Source organism: Haematobia irritans, chromosome 3 (assembly GCF_050003625.1).
Source record: "Haematobia irritans isolate KBUSLIRL chromosome 3, ASM5000362v1, whole genome shotgun sequence".
NCBI lineage: Eukaryota > Metazoa > Arthropoda > Insecta > Diptera > Muscidae > Haematobia > Haematobia irritans.
Genome location: NC_134399.1, coordinates 3,428,826 through 3,452,849, shown reverse-complemented (window position 1 = coordinate 3,452,849; position 24,024 = coordinate 3,428,826). Strand labels below are relative to the sequence as shown.

General features: G+C 32.8%; 3 protein-coding genes across 4 annotated transcripts in view; 2 read left to right on the top strand and 1 right to left on the bottom strand.

Moving 5' to 3' along the window:
* fs(1)N (female sterile (1) Nasrat) overlaps nucleotides 1–2,554 on the top strand; it is a 7,936-nt gene extending 5,382 nt beyond the window's left edge. The window contains exon 6 of the mRNA XM_075298671.1: nucleotides 53–2,554. Coding sequence (XP_075154786.1) covers nucleotides 53–2,275 — 2,223 coding nt within the window. The 3' untranslated portion in view covers nucleotides 2,276–2,554. The remainder of the gene's footprint in view (nucleotides 1–52) is intronic.
* LOC142228285 (uncharacterized) lies at nucleotides 2,292–24,024 on the bottom strand. Of its 2 annotated transcripts, none has more exons than XM_075298672.1 (4): nucleotides 23,975–24,024; nucleotides 8,077–8,317; nucleotides 7,873–8,023; nucleotides 2,292–7,811 (listed from the first exon to the last, which is right to left on the bottom strand). In XM_075298672.1, the coding sequence occupies exons 2-4, from the start codon at nucleotides 8,307–8,309 to the stop codon at nucleotides 3,669–3,671; spliced, it is 4,527 nt and encodes a 1,508-aa protein (XP_075154787.1). In that variant the 5' UTR covers nucleotides 8,310–8,317; nucleotides 23,975–24,024; the 3' UTR covers nucleotides 2,292–3,668. The 2 variants fall into 2 exon arrangements, with proteins under 2 accessions (XP_075154787.1, XP_075154788.1); XM_075298673.1 differs by lacking the exon at nucleotides 23,975–24,024 and adding an exon at nucleotides 8,515–8,977.
* On the top strand, nucleotides 16,466–17,461 carry LOC142229392 (uncharacterized). The gene has a single exon (XM_075299946.1). The coding sequence runs from the start codon at nucleotides 16,551–16,553 to the stop codon at nucleotides 17,307–17,309; it is 759 nt and encodes a 252-aa protein (XP_075156061.1). The 5' UTR covers nucleotides 16,466–16,550; the 3' UTR covers nucleotides 17,310–17,461.

Genomic DNA, 24,024 nt, shown 5'->3' with positions numbered 1-24,024 from the left:
GGGAAAGTTTAATATTTCATCTTTACATGCTCTAATTTTTTAAGTTTAACAGATCTATGGCGGACAACATATAAGAACACCTTTATCAATTCAATCTATTTTGATATTAACGGACCTTCAAGTTCTGGGTATAGTCAATGGTAACAAGAATCTTAGTGATGTGGCCATCTTGGAGGATAATATGGAAATACAATCTCCCATATATTTCAAGTCGTTATATAGCCCCAATTTAATTACAAGTGATTTGGTAACGGGTATTGATTTAAATCACTGGTTTGAGAATTCTTTGAAATATCAAAACATGGAGGGTCAATATAATATAACAGGAAATTGGTCAGCACGAACTTTGACAGTAAAGCAAGATCCAAATTATTTCCAATACCCCATTAATGGTTATGAATCGTGGCAATATAATTCCCATATAAGATATCCCAGAAGCTATTCAACTAAAGATCGAATGGAAATGTGTGCTATGCTCAAAAATATATGGAAGAAAATTAAACAAAAATCGGTTATCATAAAACATTTGGAGGAGAGCTTCTTTATGGAACTGAAAAACAGGACCAATTCTAATGGAAGAAGAAAAATGTTTTCTTTGAATTATGACAACAAACATTTCCTCCTTTTGAATGTTGATTGTATATCCCATATTTATCAATGGAACAGTGAAGAGGAAACATTCGAATTCAAACATATCTATGAATCTGGCCCAATAGACCAAATAATGGTTATACCATCGAGTGATCCTTCACAATTAAAGTTCATAACAAATTATGACTCTACAGAGCCCCTCAATTGTCCTACCAGAAAAGGAATTAATTTGTGGATTTCTGGGCAAAATATTACTAACCATGAAAAATCATTCACTGATGATGTTTTGGATTTTCAAACATCCAATGAAAGAGGTCTTTCGATATTGGTTTTAGGCAAAGATGTGGTTAAGAAAGTTGATTTACGAACATTCGAAACTCTGGAGAAATGGCGCTTTAAATTCCAAGAAAGAACTGATAATAAAAACTATCGTTTTATTTATAACCATGAAGGCTACGAAGAAGTCCTTATTACTAATGGCCGTGAAATAGTTTCCCTCGACACACCTAGAACCAAGAAGGATATAATCAATTTATTCTTTCCATCATTTTCACAATTCCCTTCTTGGCTTGGTTTTCCAGAATATGAAACTATATCTGTACTAAAGCCCAATACATCCTTGATAAGAACATTTGCTTTAAAGGATTTCAAAGAAACTATGGAACAAATACTCTTGGATTTATCAGAGAAACTTAATAGACAAGTGAATATTACCCAATTGAGTATACCTGAATCGGATTTGTTCGATGAATATCTAATACCCGACTTTTTGGCCATTATGGAGCATTTGCAAAAACAGAAAATCTTAACACCGGATCAATTAAATATAAACTATGAGGCCATATCATTGCCAACAACACCTGCTCAAGTATTGGCTGGTCATGTTTTGCAAATAGTTTGGCCAGTAGTGGAAGAGCTGGAGGATATACATAATCATATAAAAAATAATGAAACCCATGACCATTCCTTGTGTATAGAAATAAGGAATTCTTTAGCCGCGGTAATGGGAGATGTATTGAAAGAAGCTTATATCTACGATTCAGTAGATCAAGAACAACATCTACACAAGGTCGTAGAACGATTAAGAATTTTTGATATAGAGCTACATAAATTTGTGGACATTTTAAAAGCCAATGAGGATCCTATGGAAATGTCTGCATCTAATAGAACAGATCGTATATTTTCCATACAGAATCAGGAATATTTTGAAATTCCTCAAACAAAACAAATAAAAGAAGAATTAATTTCTTTGGAAGTTGGATCCATTAATAGACCTAAACGTTTAATAGCCCTAACAAAAATTATGTCATCAATGACTCAGGGTCAAAATTCTCAGATTCGTTTGTATATAAATCCTAATCTTAAAGATAATCCTTATCAAATGATCAATGTTCAAAATCCTCATTCCCTGACTGGATTACGTATTAAACAACAAACTCTTTTAATGTTCATCGAAAATTGTTGTGAAGTTCAAATTTGGCAATATCGGGGTACTCAAGGGTTCGATAAATTTTCCAGCTTCCAAAGTGATTCGCAAATTGAACAAATCCTTACCTTAACTCTGCCCAATTCGCAAGGAAATCCCAATTATTATTTAGTATTATTGCTGGCTGATAAAATGAAATTCTATGAAATTTCAACCATGGGTATATCCCGAGAACCTCCCTTCTTACCTTGTGTTTAAATAGTAAGGCCTAATATTTAATATTTTTTATTTGTTTATTTATTACTTATTACTTATATGTATTACCATCATAAAATTTTGCCTTACAGCTATTTAAGTTCTTTTTTATTTCGTTTAAATGTGACTGTTCTTTTCATTCGAGGCGAATATTTTCTCATTATGGGAAAAATCTCAACTCCTTTCTGGTTTATGTTTAATGCTATGTCGATGTAAAATTCTTTATTTTTTTTGTATAATTAATAAATATTACTATGAAACTAATAATTGCAACAACAAAAATTCCACTAGATTTTTTAATCGCCACAGAGCTAGCCAAGATATTCTAGGGATAGATATTAGGAACAATGGTAATCAAATTAACACAGTAATTCAAATAAAAATTAATGGTTTCAATTAATTTTACAATATATCAATTGAATCTATTACTACTTTTTCCAACTCAATTTAAATTTTATTTAAAAAAAATGTTGGTAATATTTTTGTTTGTTTTTAAATTTAATAATAAAAAAAAATATGGAAAAATTTAATTGTTCGAAACATTACCCAGCAAAAAAATTAGGAAGTTCTTCTCAAGGCACAACTTTAAAAGAACTTCCAAAAAGATGTTCTTTATTTTAACTGCACTGGAAGTTCATTTGAGCTTTTTTCATACTTTTAATGGGATATTTATATTTTTTGTTTCAAATAGGTTAAAAACAGACTAAGAATTAATAAAATGGTACAAATAATTTAAATTTTTCCTAGAAAAATGATAAATTCTTTCTAGAAATATTGCGAATTTTTGAAAATATTTGATGGCAAACGTTCCAGACAAGCGTTATAATGCATTCAAAATCATAAAAAATTTAAAAAATTACTTATTTGTCAAAATATCACAACATTTCTTAATTAACATCCAAAAGAGTGAATTCGTCTCACACCTTAAGAAGTGATGCAAATTCAGTGCAGCGGCTGTTGAAATGGTGGGCATCCGTCCTATGACAAGCCCATGTTAAATTCATCGCTTCTGCGTCAATTTGGCACCACTTTCGGATCCAAAAAGAACGTTTTCACTACTTTTTGGGCGACGCTTTTTTTGCTGGGTAGTTAGGAGTAATTTGTCTTAGATTTGATTAAAATATGTAAGGAATCTATTACTTTTTATTGTTTTGATTTTGATTAAATATTTAATTGCAAATTTTTGGATAATATTTCTGATAACTACTAACCAATTCATAATTGTTTTTTATTAATTTTGACAATACTCGAAATCGTTGTTTCCTAAACTTCCAACACTCAACAAATCATCTTTGGCATCACTCATTTGTGGAATATTTTAACCTATTCACGATATTGCTGAAAATATTTACAAGTGCTTAACTAGATTACCTCAAGGTATCCATCCCTATCTACTCTATGGAATCTTAACCGGCAAAAATAGTCGTGGATCTCCTATTTTGGGACTTAGCCTAACCACCACCTGATCATCACCATCACCCACCTCAAGGAAGGAATTCCAATCGGCCAAGAAATAGAAACCATTTTTCTTTTGGGGCGGCGGAGGCTCTTCAGTAATTGGATTAGGACCAAATGAATCTTCCAAATCGGCCAGGGAACCATTTCGCGATTCCTCCGTGGTAGTACTGGTAGATGAAGTGGCCTCAGTTGTAGTGCTTACGGTGGTGGATGATGGTGAAACTTCATCTAAATTCAAGTTTAATTGAACCTTCGTGGGATTTGAAGTGGCTTCAGTAGTTCCAGTACTTTGTCTACGTTCCTTTATTGTATCATCTTCAGGTGTTTTTGTACTTTTCAAAGATTCCAAATACTGGGCATCTGCCTTTCTCAAAAGCTCGGGATTGTTGCTTATGTTAAGCTTTTGCAATTCTTCTAGATTTTTAATTAATCTTTGCAATTCACCCAAATCCTTTATAGGGTTCTCAGTGGTACCCGCGTCAGCTTCTGTTTTTTCTGAAGCAGGGCTACTCTCGGGCAAAGCTACTTGATAATCCATTTCACTGAATTCTCCCACTTGGTCGTCACCTTCTGGCAAAGCCATTTGGTAGTTGAATTCGCTAAAAGCAGCTGCCATATCTTCACCATCATCAAGCTGTAGATCGTCGGCATTTTCATCACTTCTACGTTTAAATCCTTCAGGGAACTCAGTGGAAACTCCTATCTTATTGGCAGCCCTTTTAATAGCAGCCTCTATGATTTTTGTGGCACTGAATACTGGTAATTCTACTGTGCTTTCAGTGGTAGTCTTAGGTTCACGAGGTGTTAGAGACTTCATTGTGGTCAAAGAAAACACTGCAGTCTTTTCCGAGGGCTCATATACTTCCGGCGATTCTGTGGTAGGTCTGAAGACTGGCCTTTCTTTGTCTTCAAAATATTCTTCTCTAGCAGTTTCCTTCTTTGGGGTTTGCCCTACACTTTTAATACCGTTCAGATCTAGTTTTGTTTCCAGTTTCTCTGTCAATTCCTTGGGTAAGGTAATTCCCAGCTTTTTCAATTCCTGGGCATTGTTCAGTAGCTTTTGTAGTTCTTCCAAATCTGTTTGCTGATGCTTCAATTTATGAACCTCCGAAGAAGCTTTGGTGGCCACAAATCGAGGTGGTTCCTTGGTCACCGTTTTATGTATCATAGGAGGTTGTAAATCTTTGTAAGCGGTGCTCTCATCATAAGGTTTAGCATAGACAATTTCTCTTAGCTCCTCGCTGGAGGTTTGTTGTTTAGGGACATAAGGTTTCTCCAAAGTTTGTTTATATGCTGGCAAATCCAATCTCAAATCTTCCACCTCAGAATCTCTCAGCAAGAGATCTTCGACTTTTCTAAATGTATTTGAGTCCTTGGGTGGAGAATGTATATCCTTCCCATAGATGTCAAGATAATCATCTTTGCTAGGATACACAACTTGGGCACCATTTAATTTCTGGACATTTTGCGACCTTTGAGATGCTGCACTTTGGAGAGCTGGAGATTGAGTGGCTTCTCTTTCATTTTTCGTCTTTGGATTTGGAGTGGGCAACGATATACGTACTCTTTCCAGTTCCTGGACTTTGCTCAATAATTTCTGCAATTGCACAAAATCGTTAGCGTCCACTTCCTTTAAACTGCTTCCCGATCCAGTATCGTTGGTGATGTCAATTATGCGTTGAGCAAAACTCTGCGATCTCCTTGTTGTGGTATCGTATAACTGTTCCTCATAGGCCTTGGCTGCCGTGGCCTTCGTAGAAATTTCAATTTCACCAAATTGAGATCTTTCAGGATTTCCCACCTGATTATAGAGGGTTCTCAAATTGGCGAAATCGTTGACGGGTAGACGATAGTCATCCTTTGGCGGAGCCTTAACGTTGCGAGTAGTAAATCCTAAAAGGGGGGAAAGGGGAGTATCTGTAGCTTGGGGACTTCCCAAACCAGTTTGACGAGTATTTAGTCGTTCCAATTGTTGTACACGATTTATGAGTTCTTCCAATTGGGCTTGATCAGCAGATTGCTTCTTGCCTCGTGTGTCATAATCAATGGGTGGAGAATATGTAGTACGAGGTGTAGGGGTGGTGGTTGTAGTTGTGCTGGTCGTAGTGCTTGGTGGAGGAGTTGTAGTAGTCGTAGTCGTTGTTGTAGTCGTAGTTGGTGGTGGCGGAGTTGTTGTCGTCGTAGAAGTTCTCTGCGCAGCCTTATCCAACTCTGCAAAGTATTTTTGTAGCTCCACCAAATCCGTTAATGTTGGTCCTGGCCTCTGCGTTGTACTTGTGGTAGATGTTGTTGTGGTAGTTGCCTTAGGCTTTTGCCTGGCCTTGGCCTGTTCGAACAACTTCTCCAATTCACTATCATCGCTTAAGAGTTTACGTAATTGCCATAAATTTGTGGGTCCCAATTGGGCATCCTGACTAAGAGCTGGTCTCTTCGTAGTGGTAGGGGGTTTAGTTGTTTTGACATTGGATTGCTGTTCATACACCTGCAATTGTTGCAGAACTTGTTGCAACTGATCTAGATCTGGTTGAGTTTGTCCTCGAGTTGCTTGTTGTTGCAATAAGAGTAGATTTTGTTGCGGTGTTAGCCCTGGAAAGGCCAACGGCTTATTTGTGGTAGTGGTGGTGGTTGTGGGCTTTTTCGAGGTTTTGACATTGGCCTTCTCATAGGCCTGTAATTGTTGTAGAACCAATTGAAGTTGTTGCAAATCTGGTTGATTACCACCTCTACCAACTTGTTGTTGTAATTGCAATAGGTGTTGTTGTGGCGTCAAACCTGATTGGGAGAAACGATTGGCTAAAATTTGTGCTTCAGCCGTTATGGGGGCTGGTGTAACCACACCAACTGGCCTCGAAGCGGCGGCACTGCCACCCCTATTAACAGGTGAAGTGGGCTTTATGGCATTTTGGGGTTTAACATTGAGATTTTCCAATTCTTGTAAATTCTTTAACAGCTTGGACAATTCGTCATCTGGAGCTGTTTCCTGATTTCCCTGGCTGCCAAAATTTATATCAAAATTGGGATCTATGCGTCTACGAGGCTTCTTGGGTTCGATAAGCAAAGGATCACCATTGGTTATTAGGGCAGGAGTTGTGGGTGGCTTGGGGGTTGTTGTAGTGGTAGTCGTAGTTGTTGTCGTTTTTGTTGTGGGTCTTGGGGTGGTCACCACAACTTTGGGACTTAGATTTAAACGTTCCAACTCTCTTAGATTTTCCAACAATTTGCTGAGTTCATCTGTACTACTACCACTGGAAGTACTCTTTTTGGGCTTCAAACTTCCCGCAGGAACTTTGGCTGTGGCTATTTCACTACCCTCGCCAAATTGTTCCAAAGCATTTTGGGTTGTTGAAGCTGCTTCGTTCTTCTTAATGGCTTTCCTCTTGCGGCCACTCACAATACCAAAACGGGTTAGATAACCCTCCACTTCGGGCTTTACTCTTATCTCTTCTCCTATATTCAGAGGCTTAAACATTGAATAGGCATCTGGCTTGATTTGTGGAGCCAAGCTTTGTGGACGTAACCCTTTCAAATCTGCCACACTGACAATTTGAGGAGAAGGAGCCGATTCAGCAGCATAGTAATCATCTATAGTCACACGATTACGAGTTTGTCCTACAATACCCATAGATTCGAGTACATCAGCCACTGGCTTTATAGTGCTGGTGGAGGGCTGCTTTCTTTTCTCCAAGGCCTTTTTAAGAAATTCCACATCTTTGGCACTATAATGACTACTAAAACGTTGTCCAGGCTTAGGGGTCTGACTAGGATAGTCGGGTCCATATGCATGGTTCAAGGGTAGATTGGTAGACAATGGTTTAAATTGAGGTAAATTTTCAATATTCACCGAAGGAGTCATACGATAAAATACTGGTGGAGGATTAGAAGGATGATAGGTAGTGGGATTTGGAGCCATCGCTGGAGGTTTCACCATGTACGAGGGTTTATAGGTGGTAGCGTCCACAGGGCCCACAGCCACATTATCGAATTTACCTTCATTATGGCCGGAAGGTGTTAGAAATTGTATGGGCTGATGCGATGTATAAGAGTCCACCACTTTGGTAACAGGAGGGCGAGTAAATAGTTCCTAAGAAGAATAAAAGGTTAATGTAAATTTCCTTATATATTAATGATTTCCTCTTGAGAACCTGTAGATTTTCCTCTGTGTTATTATCTGTATTATAGGGCAAGACCAGCATAAGAGCACGCATGCTATCAGCTCTAACTTTATCACCAGCTTCCAAACTTTTTTGGTATTCCTCACGTGTGACTTTCTCATAGAGTTCCTCAATTTCACCTCTGCAAGATAGGGAATATTTTGTAATTAATGCCTAATTACAACTACAACTTACCTTGTCAAACGTGGCAAACTGGGATCCCTATTCAAAATCTGTTGAACTTCATGTATGGTCTCTTCTAAGGCTGGTGGTTGAAAAAATGATCTCTCCACATGTTGTAGAAGTCTGGCCCTTAAAGCATTCGACGATTCTATTGTAGGCAATGTAAATACTATACTAGGCAGTAGGTTCAGACAAAGAATTATGGCCCACCAGCGAGGTGGCACTAATTTGAGAGGATTTCTCATTGTGACTGCTGTAATGAAAAAGAAAAGTGGAAAATGATATAATCTTTAGTGAATTGTTTTTTTAATGGTTTCTCTCCAATACAAGAACTGGTTTAAAGTGATTGATTTACACACAAATTGCTTTACTGTATTAATTTTGGTAGTTTTTGTTTTGTGAAAGGATATTCCTTTTTATACTTTGGTCATAGAGATTTTCTCGTCTTACTTGTTTACATATCACCTCTGGGGTTTCGCTTTGATCTCGCTTTGTCTTTGATGGACAGTAGTTATTTATAAATCAAATTTTGTTTAATTGTAGTTTATGTTCCAAACAGGTATTTTATTCCCGTCGTTACCCAACACACTTCACCGCATAGTGCCAATGAAATCAAGGAAACAAACTATTAGAGTTCCCATGGATATTGCAACTCTATCGTCAACCACAGTTGACGGCAATTAAACAGTAGTTAGAATTAAAACAAATATTAAAGAAATGTTTCTAGTCGTTGCTTGGGTGAACCAATTTTATAGAGTTTTTGCACGGAAATATTTATTACACAAAAAAATTACACAAACTGATAAGATTTACTCAATGGGTTCTCACGGTTATCTTTCGATATGATTTTTTGCAATAATTACAGTTTACAGTGCTTGGCACAATAGGCAACATGATGTTCCAAATTTTTTGACCCCATCGATAAAAAAAAACTCGTGCACATACCTTCTACTCATGAAACTAAATATTTAAGTAAATATGATTTTTTTCAGTAAGCAATTATCACTGTGGATGATTAATGCTATGTCTCTTTTAATTATTGCACTTGCAAGTCATAAACGGACTATGCACTTTTTTAATACTGCACTTATTCGTACCATAAGTTAATCTATGTCAAGGAAAGCTATTAGAAAAAATGCCTATTAATGTTAAAAATTAAGAAAAAAAACACGAATATGTTAATTGCACTGGTTAATGATATTGAAGAATTCTTCGTCATGGCTGTTACAATGCAATTACTTGCCGATTTCAAATGCAATGACTTATTGCAAATGAATTGTTGTGCAAAAAATTTTTAATTTATTTAGAAAATAATAGAGTATAAAAATGCTACGAATAAATTATTATTGAAAAACCACATTTTAGTACATTAGAACATTCAAAGTTTAAAATTTAAAAATTATATTTTTTTTAATATCTAACATTAAATTTCAAATCGTTTATTTAGTAATTATATCAACTCCCTTTAGCTTACGATCTGTTTACTTCTATCTAGTTCCAGTTACCAAAATGCTATCATAAAAATTTTGCAAATATGTTAACCTAATTTTTCGTTTTTCAAATTTAAGATGTCATTGACAAGTGTACAAGTATTCCTTTCATAATTACCAAGCATGGCGTAAAAAAAAGGTTAGCATTGCATTGTCTACCGCAATTAATTTATATGTTAATGTTTAACAAACCAATGTCAATGGGATTTTTGTGGAGACCAAAATGAATACATATGTATGTATTTAAAAAGTGTGAAATTTAATGCATTTTTTTAACAAAAAGCCAACTATGCCAAAATTACATAATCCCCCAAATACACACACTTTTGATAAGCATTTTAAGTCATTTAGTATCGAATTAAAGCCCAACAAACCTCCAACTATCATAAAAAAAGCAATGCCTAAATAGAAGTGAAAAGATGTGAAATCAAGAGTGTAGTGTCGAGATTTCTTTTTTTTTTTGGTGATAGCTTTTGTAGTTTTATTGATAGGTGTCAAATCTGCATACAAAAAATAAAAATGGGTAACGGAAGCGAACATAATACATATAACAAAAGAGTTATGACACGAATGTATATTTATTTGAGATATAGATGTTAACAGCTTATGGAAGATATAATTAATTAAAAAATTAAGTTTTGTGTCAGTTGTTTGAGTTTTTCAGTCCAGTAGACTTTGTGACAATATAAAGTCAAAAGCTAAATCGGAATACATTTTTAATGTGTAATAATGCTTTAGCTAATTAAGATATTATAAATATAATAACAAAACAAGTAAGGAAGGTCTAAAGTCGGGCGGGGACTATATTATACCCTGCACCACTTTGTAGATCTACATTTTCGATACCATAAATATCACATCCGTCAAATGTGTTGGGGGCTATATATAAAGGTTTGTCCCAAATACATACATTTAAATACCACTCGATCTGGACAGAATTTGATAGACTTCTACAAAATCTATAGACTCAAAATTTAATTCGGCTAATACACTAGGGTGGAACACAATGTTAGTAAATAAAAATATGGGAAACATTTAAATCTGAAGCAATTTTAAGGAAAAGTTTATTTATGATTTATCGCTCGATATATATGTATTAGAAGTTTAGGAAAATTATAGTCATTTTTGTAACTTTTCGACTAAACAGAGGCGATTTTACAAGGAAAATTGGTATTTTGACCATTTTTGTCGAAATCAGAAAAACATATATATGGGAGCTATATGTAAATCTGAACCGATTTCAACCAAATTTGGCACGCATAGCTACAATGCTAATTCTACTCCCTGTGCAAAATTTCAACTAAATCGGAGCAAAAAATTGGCGACTGTGGTCATATGAGTGTAAATCGGCCGAAAGCTATATATTAGAGCTATATATAAATCTGAACCGATTTCAACCAAATTTGGCACGCATAGCTATAATGCTAATTCTACTCCCTGTGCAAAATTTCAACCAAATTGGGGTAAAACTCTGGCTTCTGGGACCGTATTAGTCCATATCGGGCGAAAGCTATATATGGGAGCTATATCTAAATCTGAACCGATTTCAATAAAATTTGGCACACTTGACTATAGTAATAATTGTTCTTCTTGGGGAAAATTTTAAGCAAATTAGGGTAAAACTCTGGCTTCTGGGGCCATATAAGTCCATATCGGGCGAAATATATATATATGGGAGCTATATCTAAATCTGAACCGATTTCTTCCAAAATCAATAGGGATCTATTCTGAGCCAAAACACATACTTGTGCCAAATTTGAAGTCGATTGGATTAAAACTGCGACCTACACTTTGATTACAAAAATGTGTTCACGGACAGACGGACAGACGACATCGCTATATCGACTCAAGAGCCCACCCTGAGCATTTTTGCCAAAGACACCATGTGTCTATATCGTCTCCTTCTGGGTGTTGCAAACATATGCACTAACTTATAATACCCTGTTCCACAGTGTGGCACAGGGTATAAAGATAAGATCTATTTATTTCTCAGAGAGTTTAAATTAGATACCAGATCTTTATTGTTGCTTTGTATAATATTTCATTCATCTCCATTGAATATGGATTTCTTTAAAGAAAATCTAAAATCTACACCAATCCGCTGAATTTGGCCAATTAAGAAAAAAATTAAGTCAACGTGATTTCCTAAGACATCGTTCAAAAATTTAGCACAAGATAATATTTTATATTACCTCTTAATTTATAATCAGTCGTCTTCAAATTCCCTACAAAGACCATTCTCATAAACAAAAGTATTATACAGATACACCGAAAAAATCCGTAGTCAACGTTAAGAATTTAACTTAATTTTATTGCAAAAAATTATTTGTTTGTAGTAAAGTTTTATTATTTTTTTCGAAATTTTCCACAGTCCAATGAAAATTTCCTTTTTATAAGTATGTCTCAAACATTGGGTAAAAACTTCAATGACCATACACATAAGTTCAATATGAACTAAAGCAGTAGAAAATTTTCGTACGATTCCCAAAAATAGTTAAAATTGTCATGATTTGGCGCCAATGATTTTTTTCTCTATTTCTAGTTCATTTTTTCTTCTAGTAATAGGGAGTAATTTCGTGGGTTAACAACGCTTTGTGGAAATCTTAAAATGTGAAATACAATTTAGTTCAATTTTTGCAAGAGCTAGTTCATTCTTCCTATAAAACAGTTTATTTCTTTCTCAGATGTAGTTATCACAAATATGTAACAAACTATTTTGGGAAATATTTTGATAATAAGCCCATTCAAAAACATATAACCCCTTCTTGTCGTAAAGCACTCAAATGTGTACCGCCATATAAGTAGGTTTAGTATAAGGTGTAAAAGTTCCTACAAATGTTAACTCTTTCTTACATATTTTCTCTTTGTGAGTAACTTAAACAAATTTTTAATAGATTAATACAAATTACACTATTACCTTGTACCATAGTTGCTACGGTGTGCAAACAAAAACCACAGAAAACAATTATCAAAACAAAAGACTTAAGAGACAAGCGTACCCTTAAATTAACCATTGTTAAATCAAAAAATGTACCAACATCATAAACACAATTATGGCAAAGCATGTAATTATTTAATAAATATTTTATATTAAATGTGATTAGATGGAAACTTCCTTATTTTCACAATTATAAATGTTTTGAATTTATTTTACCTAATTTCCTTAAAATATTCTCTTTTGTACCAACACATAAAATGTGCACACAACTGAAATGAAAAATTTGTAAATTTTTCATCGTAGCTAAATGCCTCATCAATCTCTTGAGTAGGTTTTAGCTTTGTGGTAAACGTTTCAAAATAATCCATAACAATTTCTTTAGATAATCTATGTGATATCTATGAATGGATGTGTACACGCAAAAAAATAATTCTTTCCTCCCAAACGAAATTTTAGACAAACAAAGTTCGTTTCTCATTTGCTTTTCGCTGTTAGGAAGTGTATTTGGGAAAAAAGTAAATACTTTTTGTGATAAACGTTTATTCTTTTCCAGGATGTAAAAACAATTTCATAAGGACAAACTCAAAAAAAAAAAAACATTGTTGTCTTGCTAATTGCATTTTCCCTCACATCTTTCTCACATCCACGATGTTTTTTAGTTCTTAACAACTTTTCCTGTAATACCAACAATGTAGAAGAAATTATACGATTTTATAAATTTTTAAATTTTTTTACCTTTCGCCTGGACGGAGAATCGAACCGCGGACCATGCACTTTGTAAGCCAACACACTAACCACTGAGCTATGTACCTGTTATGGTCATCAATAGATAAATATCCATATACGTTATATTTATATAGCATAGCTTGCGGCGCCCACGAACCGAATAAACAAAGTTTATTTAACAGAAACAAACATTTAGTTTGGCACCGTGGTGCAGTGGTTGCTACGTCCGACTTGCATGCCAAGGGTCGTGGGTTCGATCCCTGCTTCGACCAAAGTTTTTTTTTAACATATATTCCAGATATGTTCGGAAGATTCCGAAAAAATGTTCAACATTACATTGTAGTATATTAAATTTTGAACTGTAAAATGTGTCTTATTAAAGACCTAAAGTCAGAAAAGAACAGTGTTTGATATAAACGAAATGGACTGTGTGGACAAAAATAACTTTTTTTATTGAAAAAATAAAAACTTTGTAACAAACGAATTTTTTTGGTGATAAAAGTTTAAAATTTTCGAAGCAATTCAAAAAACAAAAGAAAAACGTTTTCGGTACACGTTTTCCAAACGTTTTTTTTTCTTTGCGTGTATGTGCGTTTGAGAGGCCACCACTCAGTTTAACACGTGCTCAAGCATAAAATTGCTCCTCTTTTTGGATTTTCATTTAGTTTGGAAATGTATTTAACTATATAAGTAAGTGTGAGTAAATAATAATAATGAAGAAGAAGAAAAATAGACAACAACGACAATTTCAACAATGAATGTCTGCTATACAATTACCCCCAAAACCACACACACATACATTTAGCCAGTTATTTCTCTGCAAGTAATATACACCACATATTGCGTGTAAATTATTTAATGCAATAAGTTAACATGTTTGTTGACGTAATTTTCAGTTTTCTTCTTGTGGTTTATTATGCTACCTTTTTTAGTAGAGTAAATTCCCCCTCGTCCCAAATTGTTTTAACAAACAAAAATGTAATTGTTATCAAAATGCAAGACAACAGGTATAAAGACGGAGCACACAATTGAACTCATGTATTTTTTGAATATATTTCAATAGAAACTGCTTGTGCCGAATCTGACGTATGCGGCAAATTTGCAAGAAATTACGTATGTGCCTGTCTGTCAATCCATTTGACAGAAGACAGTGTTTTCCATTGGGAATAATGTTGATCCATTTTATATAACTTCATAAGTAAAATGGATCGAAATGAACTACAACGATAATTAAACTTCCCACGGACTAAACGTGACAATTCCAAATAGTCTTATGGCTTAGACCATGATGATTATGAAGGAGAAAAATTGAAATATCCTGAAAGCGGCAGACATTAGAATTTATATAAGAGAAAAGTAAGTAGTCATCAAGATTACTGACTACCAAGAATGAATCTTTATGGAATCAAATGTTATATGGAGCAGAAGAGAGTAAGAAACAACATTGGGTGAAATATTATGACCATCATTCTCGGCAACCACTACACATGGCAAGGATAAATAGCTACTGAATGAAATTATGGCCTCCAAGAATTCCGACCAGACATTTCAAATTGTGTATAATGTATTTTCAGCATTACATCTTTCATTGATCTACTTTTAACAGATACAGACCTCGTCATTTGGAAAATGAACTTTATCAGAAATGGGTACAAAATGTTCTTTCATAACATTTCCCTACAAAACAGTAGGTTAGTTTATACTACAAACTAGAGTTCATGCTCCTTTCCACTCCAGTATACATTTTTAATTATTATCTATTCCACTGTATTCATAGCAAGTCATATTAAAGTACAATTATAGCCATATGAGAGTCATTAGTTTTTTCAAATATTTTGTGCCTCAGCTTTATTAAAATAATAACATAATTGCAAACAACATTGTGATTAACTACATTGTTGTTAGACAACAAAATTAAAAGGATTTGGTAAAATCTTAAGTAATTTCTTTGATATTTCCTCTCAAACCAGATTGGCCTTAGATTTCCTCACACTTTAATATAACATATTAATTTATGTCTAACGAAAAAATTAATAGGCTCTATTAATGAAATCACTGTAGCTATTACTTAAAAAGTATATAAATTATTAATAACTTTTCATTACATTGCATACCAGAAATTTTGTATACTATTGTTTTTCGACTCTAAATCAAAAGACTTAAGCAACATGCTTGATTTGTTGGCAAACTCTTGCCCCTCACAACCCGCTATTTTATTTCTATTGCAATATTTATTGGTCCGTCCGAATGATGAGTATGTCACCTTTTTTGCGCTCCAATGCAAACTTCATTTTGTTTTAATGTCTGCCCTGTTTTCTTTAATAAAACTTTTCCATTGACGTTTGTTCATTTGCGTTACCTCCTATTAACGAATGACTGAAAATTTGATCGACATAGTTATTGACCAGAAAAATAAAAATTTTCCAATAATATATGGTATTATAGAAATTTCTCCAAATTTTGCTTAGCAATGAAGTCGTTAATGTTTTTGTCCTCTTTTCTATAAGAGCTTTTTAAAAACTTTGGTAGAGCAATTTTCTTAATGGTATATTTTACTAATATGCCATTATCAAACAATTTTTTTTTATCAAAAAAGAGTGAAAAAGTCGTAATCTTTTTGTAATCTTCAAATTCGGCATTTACTTTTGATATTTCGAAAATCGTCTAATCGATTTTTAATGAAAAAGTCCGTAAGCCTACCTTGGATTAAAGGGGGAATTTGCTGAAAATATTTCTATGGTAACTCTGAGATCTGTAGACGATATTATTTATTTTAAAAGGAATACATACATTGAATATGAAAGTGAGAAATTAATAGGCTCTACACATTACACTCAAAATCTACATTTTCGAGATTTGAAATCAATTTTTTATAAAGCAAATGACAGTTGAAATCTAGTAAAAGTGGATTTTAGAAGTGTAATGTGAATGAGGTATAAGGGATTTTTCGAAATGTCGACTATTCCAAATTTTAAAAAAGTCTAAAGGTAGAAAATTCGAAATTACCAAAATTTAAAAAAGTGGGGTTTTTTTCAGACGGTGGTGCACCTGTATATATCGCATTCTCCATTTGAGAGTAGCTTATAAGCTAAAAAGGCCTCTGGAGGGAGGGAGCTTAGGCCCCTGCAGACAAATTGCAGCCCCCTCCCCACCCAGATATTGAAAACTTAAAACGAAAAAGCCCATATGATGAAACCTAAGGCATTTATATTTCCAAATTTCATCTAGTTCCCAAAAAATTGTCAATGTTTTCAAATTAAAAAAAAAAATCAATTTAAAAATATATTTTTCATAGAAAAAAATTTAAAACAAATCATTTTATTGGTTTTGTCATGGCTACCTTAAATACCATCGAATGGAGTAAACATCATAATCTTCCCATACATGATATACATGAGAAGCAACATGGAAATGTCATAGAATATGTCCTTCAACATTATTTCGACAATGAACTCTTCAAAATTTTGGGATATCATGAGGATAGAGAATTCCACATAGACTTAGTAAATATACTCAAACATTGTTTGAAAAACGATTGCAGTATAATGGTTTCGGATCCTGAATATAATGAAATATACGGCGTGGCTATACTCAAATGTATGACGGAAGAATGGTATTCGTGGATTTCTCTACGTTTGCTAATCAATGGAAATCGTTTCAAAGAATTAATGGATTTTACATACATAGCTCTTCAAGATTATGCTCGTGAAAAACATGAGAAATCCGATGGTTTACATTTATTTTATTATTATGTGGAGCCTTGGTTAGAGTCGCAAGAATGTTTTATGATAAGATTTTTCAATGCCATTTCACTTGTGGCCAGCTATATGCATATGCCTCGAATTACCTATATGGCATTAAGTCATAAAGAGGCAATTGTCTTGGAAGAAGACGGCTATAATGAAATTGTGCGTATATTATATTCCATGTATGTCTACAAGGGACGACGACCCTTTGACCACCTAAGAGATTTGAATGAAATGCATGGATCGTTATATGAAATTAAAGTGGAACCGATTATGCATTTTGAGGAAATAGCAGTGAGAAATGAAAACCCCGAAGAAAATGTTAAGCAAGTAACCGGTAAATAAAAAAGGGCAATAACCTTTTAATGATTATAAATAAATTTATGAATATAAATTTTATGTAAAACTACACTAACAATACAGTTATAAAATGTATTTCACATAAAACTCATAATTTCCAAATAAAATCAAATCAGTTTGTAAATAAAAAATTTAAATATTAAGATTTTATGTATTTAAAATTTAAATTGCTCTCTTGGACAAAGTTTAAATTGCTAATTAAAAAAAGTCAGTCATCAATTTAAAATATGAATCAGTAACACTAGACAACAGAAATATCTTAATATCTTGGTGCGATATATTTTGAAGTTGGTTTTTAAGTATATATGTTAACTGACATGATTTTTATTTATAGCATTTGATAAATAAATAAGATTGGGAATATGACATTCTGACAATACTTTTACTTTTTTATAATTAATTCATTTATTACCATATTGACTTAATATCTAGGAGTTATAAATGTCAACCATATCTAAATCATAACCGATAAGGCTAAATATAAAATGAATATCTTCCTTGAAATTTGACCCATGTAGCTATAAAAATAAGGAAGCCAAATTTGAAACGTTATGAGACGCGGTTAGGGCCAATATATCTGTCGTATTTTCATGCATATTATACCCTCACACTAAAGTTGCGATAAAAGCCGAAAATTGTAATATAGACTAATCATCAAATGGCCAAAATGGACTAATAGATTTTTGATGTTTAGAGAATCAACAGACAGTATATTAAGGATAAAAATTGTGGACTCGTTCAAATACAAAATAGATGTTCAGACGAAAAGTCGGTCGGTATATAAATAATGACATATATGGGAACACAATATTTGGTGGACACATTCATAACTATTAATGCTCTAACCAAGTAATGGCGAAAGAGATGACTTAGCCAAAATTCTACATTAAATTACCACTATTTGGTGAAAATCGGATAAAAATTTCTACCTCTGTTGTTTGATCGATCTAAAGGAGTCTGCGTAATCACCAAATTTTATTGTTGATGTTTTCAAAATCGACTTTTTTATGATTTTCCATCCAGGAAAATGAATGTTGTTAAAAAAAACTAAATATTATTAGAAACAAACATTTATTTATCGTTAGTGCCTGCGAACAAAATCTTCAAAACGACGTCTTAAATGTAGAAACTCCACACTTAATTTGTGGAAAATCGAGAGTAACAAATAAATAAACTTGCGAGAATTTCCCTTAAAAAATATCAATTTGTTACATAGTGTAATCTAATAAATTGTCACATTTTATATTTTTCTTTTGGCGTATGTTGATTAAAGTTTCACATTTTAATTTTTTTTATATATATATATATATATATATTTTTTTTAATTTCATTCATTCACAAAATTTTAAAGTCCAACCACCATACAATAATTGTTTTGCTTTTTTTTTGGTGTTATGTTGTTGATAGTCTATAGAGCAGCGGACCTTTAAAAGTTGTCTAAGGTCAAGCTCAACATGTCTCCATGAGACGCTAGACAAAAAAAAACGACCCGGTCTCCAGCAAGAAAACAAACACAAGAGTTAGATTAGCATTGTTTTGCCTTCAGCAAAGAGAGTGGCACCGTTTCTCTTTGGTCTTTGTACTCTTTAAGAAAATTACAAACAAAAACTCCCCAGACTTTTAAAAACACGTTCTAAAATCATCAAATGTATTGATTATGAAATTAAAATTTTATATGGACAAAAACAAATCAACTTTAGTATTAGAATGCCTTGGTCTAGTTTTACCTTCAAGTCAAAAGGTTGGTAGATTTACAATAGAAAAACTTGTATTGGATATTCTTAGATGGTGTTTAAACTTAATTTTGCTTTTGATTTTTATACAATAAAATTTGAAATAATTGGTCTTCAAAATTATCAAATTAAAATACATAATAAGACTAGGTATTATTTAATGTAATGCAAAAGCAAGAAAATAATTGAACAAAGTCTATATTGGAGAACTATGTACCATAATAGATGAACTTTTAGTTGAAATAAATAAAAAAGTTTTACACACATTTTGGTCTTATAGAGAATACCATTTATGTTTGAAAACATGGCATTTATGTACATTGGTAATTTCAAGGAAAATAGGAGAATTTAAAGTTCAAATCATTTTTGCACTTTTTATAATCTCCAAATTCGACTAATTGAGTAAAAATTGACTTAAATAGACCAATTTATTTTACATGGTATCTTATATCGACGTATCGATAGTCTAGATTTATAGATGGTACACTAGCGAAGCGCAATCTATGCAAGAGGTACCTTGATCAGTATCAGAATGAAGGTTAAGTTAGGTGGCAGCCCGATGTATCAGGCTCACTTAGACTATTCAGTCCATTGTGATACCACATTGGTGAACTTCCCTCTTATCACTGAGTGCTGCCCGATTCCATGTTAAGCTCAATGACAAGGGACCTCCTTTTTATAGCCGAGTCCGAACGGCGTTCCACATTGCAGTGAAACCACTTAGAGAAGTTTTGAAACCCTCAGAAATGTCACCAGCATTACTGAGGTGGGATAATCCACCGCTGAAAAACTTTTTGGTGTTCGGTCGAAGCAGGAATCGAACCCACGACCTTGTGTATGCAAGGCGGGCATGTTAACCATTGCACCACGGTGGCTCCCGTGGTGCAATGGTCATTTATGAAAGATAGAATTTGTTACGCTTTTAAAAGTTGAGTTTTTATACAAGTGTTAGATTTTGCGAAAACTCGATCTAACAGATCCGCTTTACGGCCTTTTCATGTAGCTCCGTTAGGCTTTAACTACCAGTTAACAGAAAGAAAATGCAAAAATATTTTCTCCGGTTATCTTTAACTGAAAAATTTTGAGCAGTTAAGTTTTTAACCGGCATATGGAATATATACGCAAGATAACAGATATGTACATATCACGGTTTAAAAGTTGGTTAGCTAACATAGCACTAACGGAGTTTCATGAAAATGGGGGTTATAGTATCAACTATAACCAAAATTCGCGAGGCAAAAATCTAAGTTTAGGGCCCTATATAACATAAACCGATCGCCAAATTTGACCTAAAAATCTAAAGGAGGTTGATGAATAACTCTCTTTACTCTCTTTTCTTAATAGCATATTTTCGAAATGTACGATGACTTCCTATGACTTCCCTATTAAAGGATGTAAGATAATTGCAAAGGCAGGCGAATATCGAATATAGGTGGATATTGATGTAAACCCTTCTCATCGCATATAGAAAAGGTTCGCAACCTTTTTGTTAAAGTTTAATTCATTGTCTATTTTCAAATTTGTGATATTTAAATTTTACGAGTTTTCCACTTTTTCAAAATATATAAAAAAGAGTTACCTTAAAAAATCTACATCATTTTTAAAAGTCGATAAGTCTCAAAATCAAAGTTTCTATCCCTAGTTCAAACTGTTTCATCTATCTATCATAAATATTTTCCCACATTTATCAAAACTATGTTTTATTAATGAAAACGTACTAAATTAATTACACTCATTTTTAAACGCACTAAGCAAAGAAAAGCTCTTGTATACTTCATCAGTTCGTTTGAAGATATCATTGAATTTTATTGGTGTATTGAGTTAGTTGAGATTCTTAATCGTCGTGTATTAATTATGTGGATAACATTATTGAATTATGTATTTGTAATATATTTAAAACTATTATTGAACATGATTGGTAGTTGTTCGAATTGTTGCCAAACATTTATTTATAACTTTTAATAGTTTTCGATTTTAAATTTAATTTTCAAGATTTTCCGTTTTCCTTTCTCTCAAACCCAATAACATTTAATTTTAACATTACGTCAGTTTTTTAATCGAACAATTGTTATTTATGGCTTTTATGTCAGGTCTAAGATGACCCCTCAACGGTTTTATAGATTTTTATTGTTAAGACTTGAATTTTATTGCGTTACCTTTCATTGTTCATTAAAATCTTTCTCAAGTATAGTTTGGGTAGTAAATTTCATGTATAAATGCACTTTATTTTAATGCGTTTTTCCATAGGCCTCAATTTTGTGGTTATATTGGCATACCTTTTATCATTGCAGCTGAAAAGTTTCTTTTTTTTAGTTGCTATGGAATTTTTGAATACTGAAGCCTTTTGAAACCACGATTTTTAAGAAAATATTTTTCACAAAGAAAAAACTTAAGTTCCCAATTATCTAGGGATAAATCATGCCCACCTTAAAAAGTTTAATTTTCGTTTCTCACAATTTGGAATAGACAAATTTCGATAGATGGAAAATTTACTTTTGACATATTTGATTTCTTGATGAGTTACGAGATCTACAGATAGGAATTCTAAATATTGGATAAATTGCCAAAAGTTCCGAGTTTTGGAAAAATAAAATGGGCTGATTAGAACTATATTTAGCACATATCTCCTATAGTTCTATAATAAAGCCAGAATAAAAAACAATCATGACGGAAAATCGGTATGTATAGTCGATCAAAGTACCATTTTTTTGGGTGGGCGAAATAGTCAAATCGGATAAAAGCTATATCTAAAGAAGTCAAATCGCAAAATCGGTTTATATGAGGACTGTAATAGCCTATCCTCGAAATTTACGTTGCATTCCTCACTATGACTTCCCTGTTATAGAACGTAGCATGATTACAAAGGCAGATGGACATCGAATAGCCGTACACTGATATAAAATATCGTTAGACTGTTTGTTCATTTACCTAACAATCACCTCAATTTCTATGTAATTTTTATAAGTCCATATTATACAGTTCCATTATGGATCCCAAATTCCCAACATACATGTATCCTAGTTCAATATTTCCAGCACAAGAAACATAATTCTTTAATTTTCTGGATTTATGAGAATATTTTCTCTACATTAGGCTTCTACGTTAAAATTAAGTTCGTTGCTTAAGTCTTTCGTTTTATCAATGTCTATGATCCATAAGGACTATTTTAAAATAATAAAAAACAACTTTTATATTTTATCTAATAAATTTCTATTATTTATGTTGATTTCCATTATAATGGTATAATATAAATTATACTTTACATGTTTTAATATTATATGAAAATATTTTATGTGAAAGCAAATAGGCATAATCAAAATTTAAGACCTGGATTTTTTTGAAATTTCTTTCAAGCAATGAATTGACATACTTTTCCCAATATGATGTTTTTACTTTTTCACTACAATTTGCCAGACAAAATCTGGTACTATTTGCTAATGAACTGCCTGTTATCATTTTGCAATTTTTTAACCAAAAAAAGATGCGTGGTTGGTATTGAAACCACTTTGGTTTTTAGTTAAATCTTTTTTGTGCCAATTACGAGTCAAATGCAATGATACAAATGCCTGGTAGCTAGTTTCTTAACATGTGTCTATACACCTGCTCTGGCGACGTTTTGGTAAGCTGTCACTTTTCAAATGGAGATCTTTAAAAAGTAACTGGTTACACTAAGCAGACGACAGTGATGGAATTAAATCGGTAAGGATGTCCCATAAGCCACAAGTCAGCTTCATTAGTTTCTTCAGTTTTTGCGTATAATCTAGAAACAAGTTGTTGCAAATATACTGTTTTTGGGGTAGGGTAGGAGTAAGGAAGGGGGAGGTTGTGGTACAGCATCCAATTGTAAGCAAACAAGAAAGGAATAACTCAAATGATTTATATATAATCTGGTTTAACACATTATGTGTGGATTTCCTTAAACGTAGCCATGTTTTTACCATCTGAAATTGAAACGCAAAGACGTGAGCTACATTTTAAATGGAAAATTCTTGTGTCTTAATGAAATATGAACACCAAATGTATGGAACTGAAAAAATAAACACAAGACAACAGCCTAGCCCAAGCAGGGAGGCAAACAACGTCAAAATAACCAAAACCAATCCAGTTACTGTCTCTTTGTGGTCACTTTGGGTTTCTGTAAGGCTGCTGTTGCATTTACTAGTCCACGAGTAAATACAATATCTGGCTGTTTGATTATGGGTTTGTTTTGTTTTATTTTTTTTTTTTTTTGGGTTTTTTAAAATTGGTGGTGAATGTAGTTTAATTTTTTGCTATTGTTGTAATACGTATAATCTTTTAAATGACTAGTTGAATTTTTTTTTGGTCTTTTTAAGTTGTGTGGTCACTTTTTAAAATTTTTAGTGATTGGTTTCTATTTCATTAGAAAATATGTGTAAACTACGTAAGGATATGAATCATAGATATGTAATTTTTATGTGTCACTATATTGATCTGATTTAATTTTCTTAATAATTTTTTTGTCGATTTCCAAGATGGTATGCTATTTTTGGTTTGACTTTTAGCTTTATTGATTTTGGTTTTATTGATTTTACTTTCACCTACTTTTGTTGTAAAAATCTGTATATGTATATGAAACCAAATATTTTTTTTAGTTATTTTCACTGTCAACACTCAAACACACACTCATAAATTTATATCTTCAAAGGTTAAGATTCATAAAATTCAATTTTTAATTTTTTCTTTCATAAAGATTTCATCTGACAAAATATTTTCGACATATATCACTCAAACTTTATTGTACATCACTTTATTGTTAAATTTTTTATTCATGTTTTTTTTCTTTGGCAAAATTCCAAATATTTTGTGATTTCTTTTTTTTTTACTTTCAATATAATTTTGTTTTTGTTTATTCAATTCACTAAAATATACTACATTTAAATTCATATATAAAATCACCTTTTATTGCGCGTATTACCAGCGTTTATGACTTTAATCGACGACGTTTT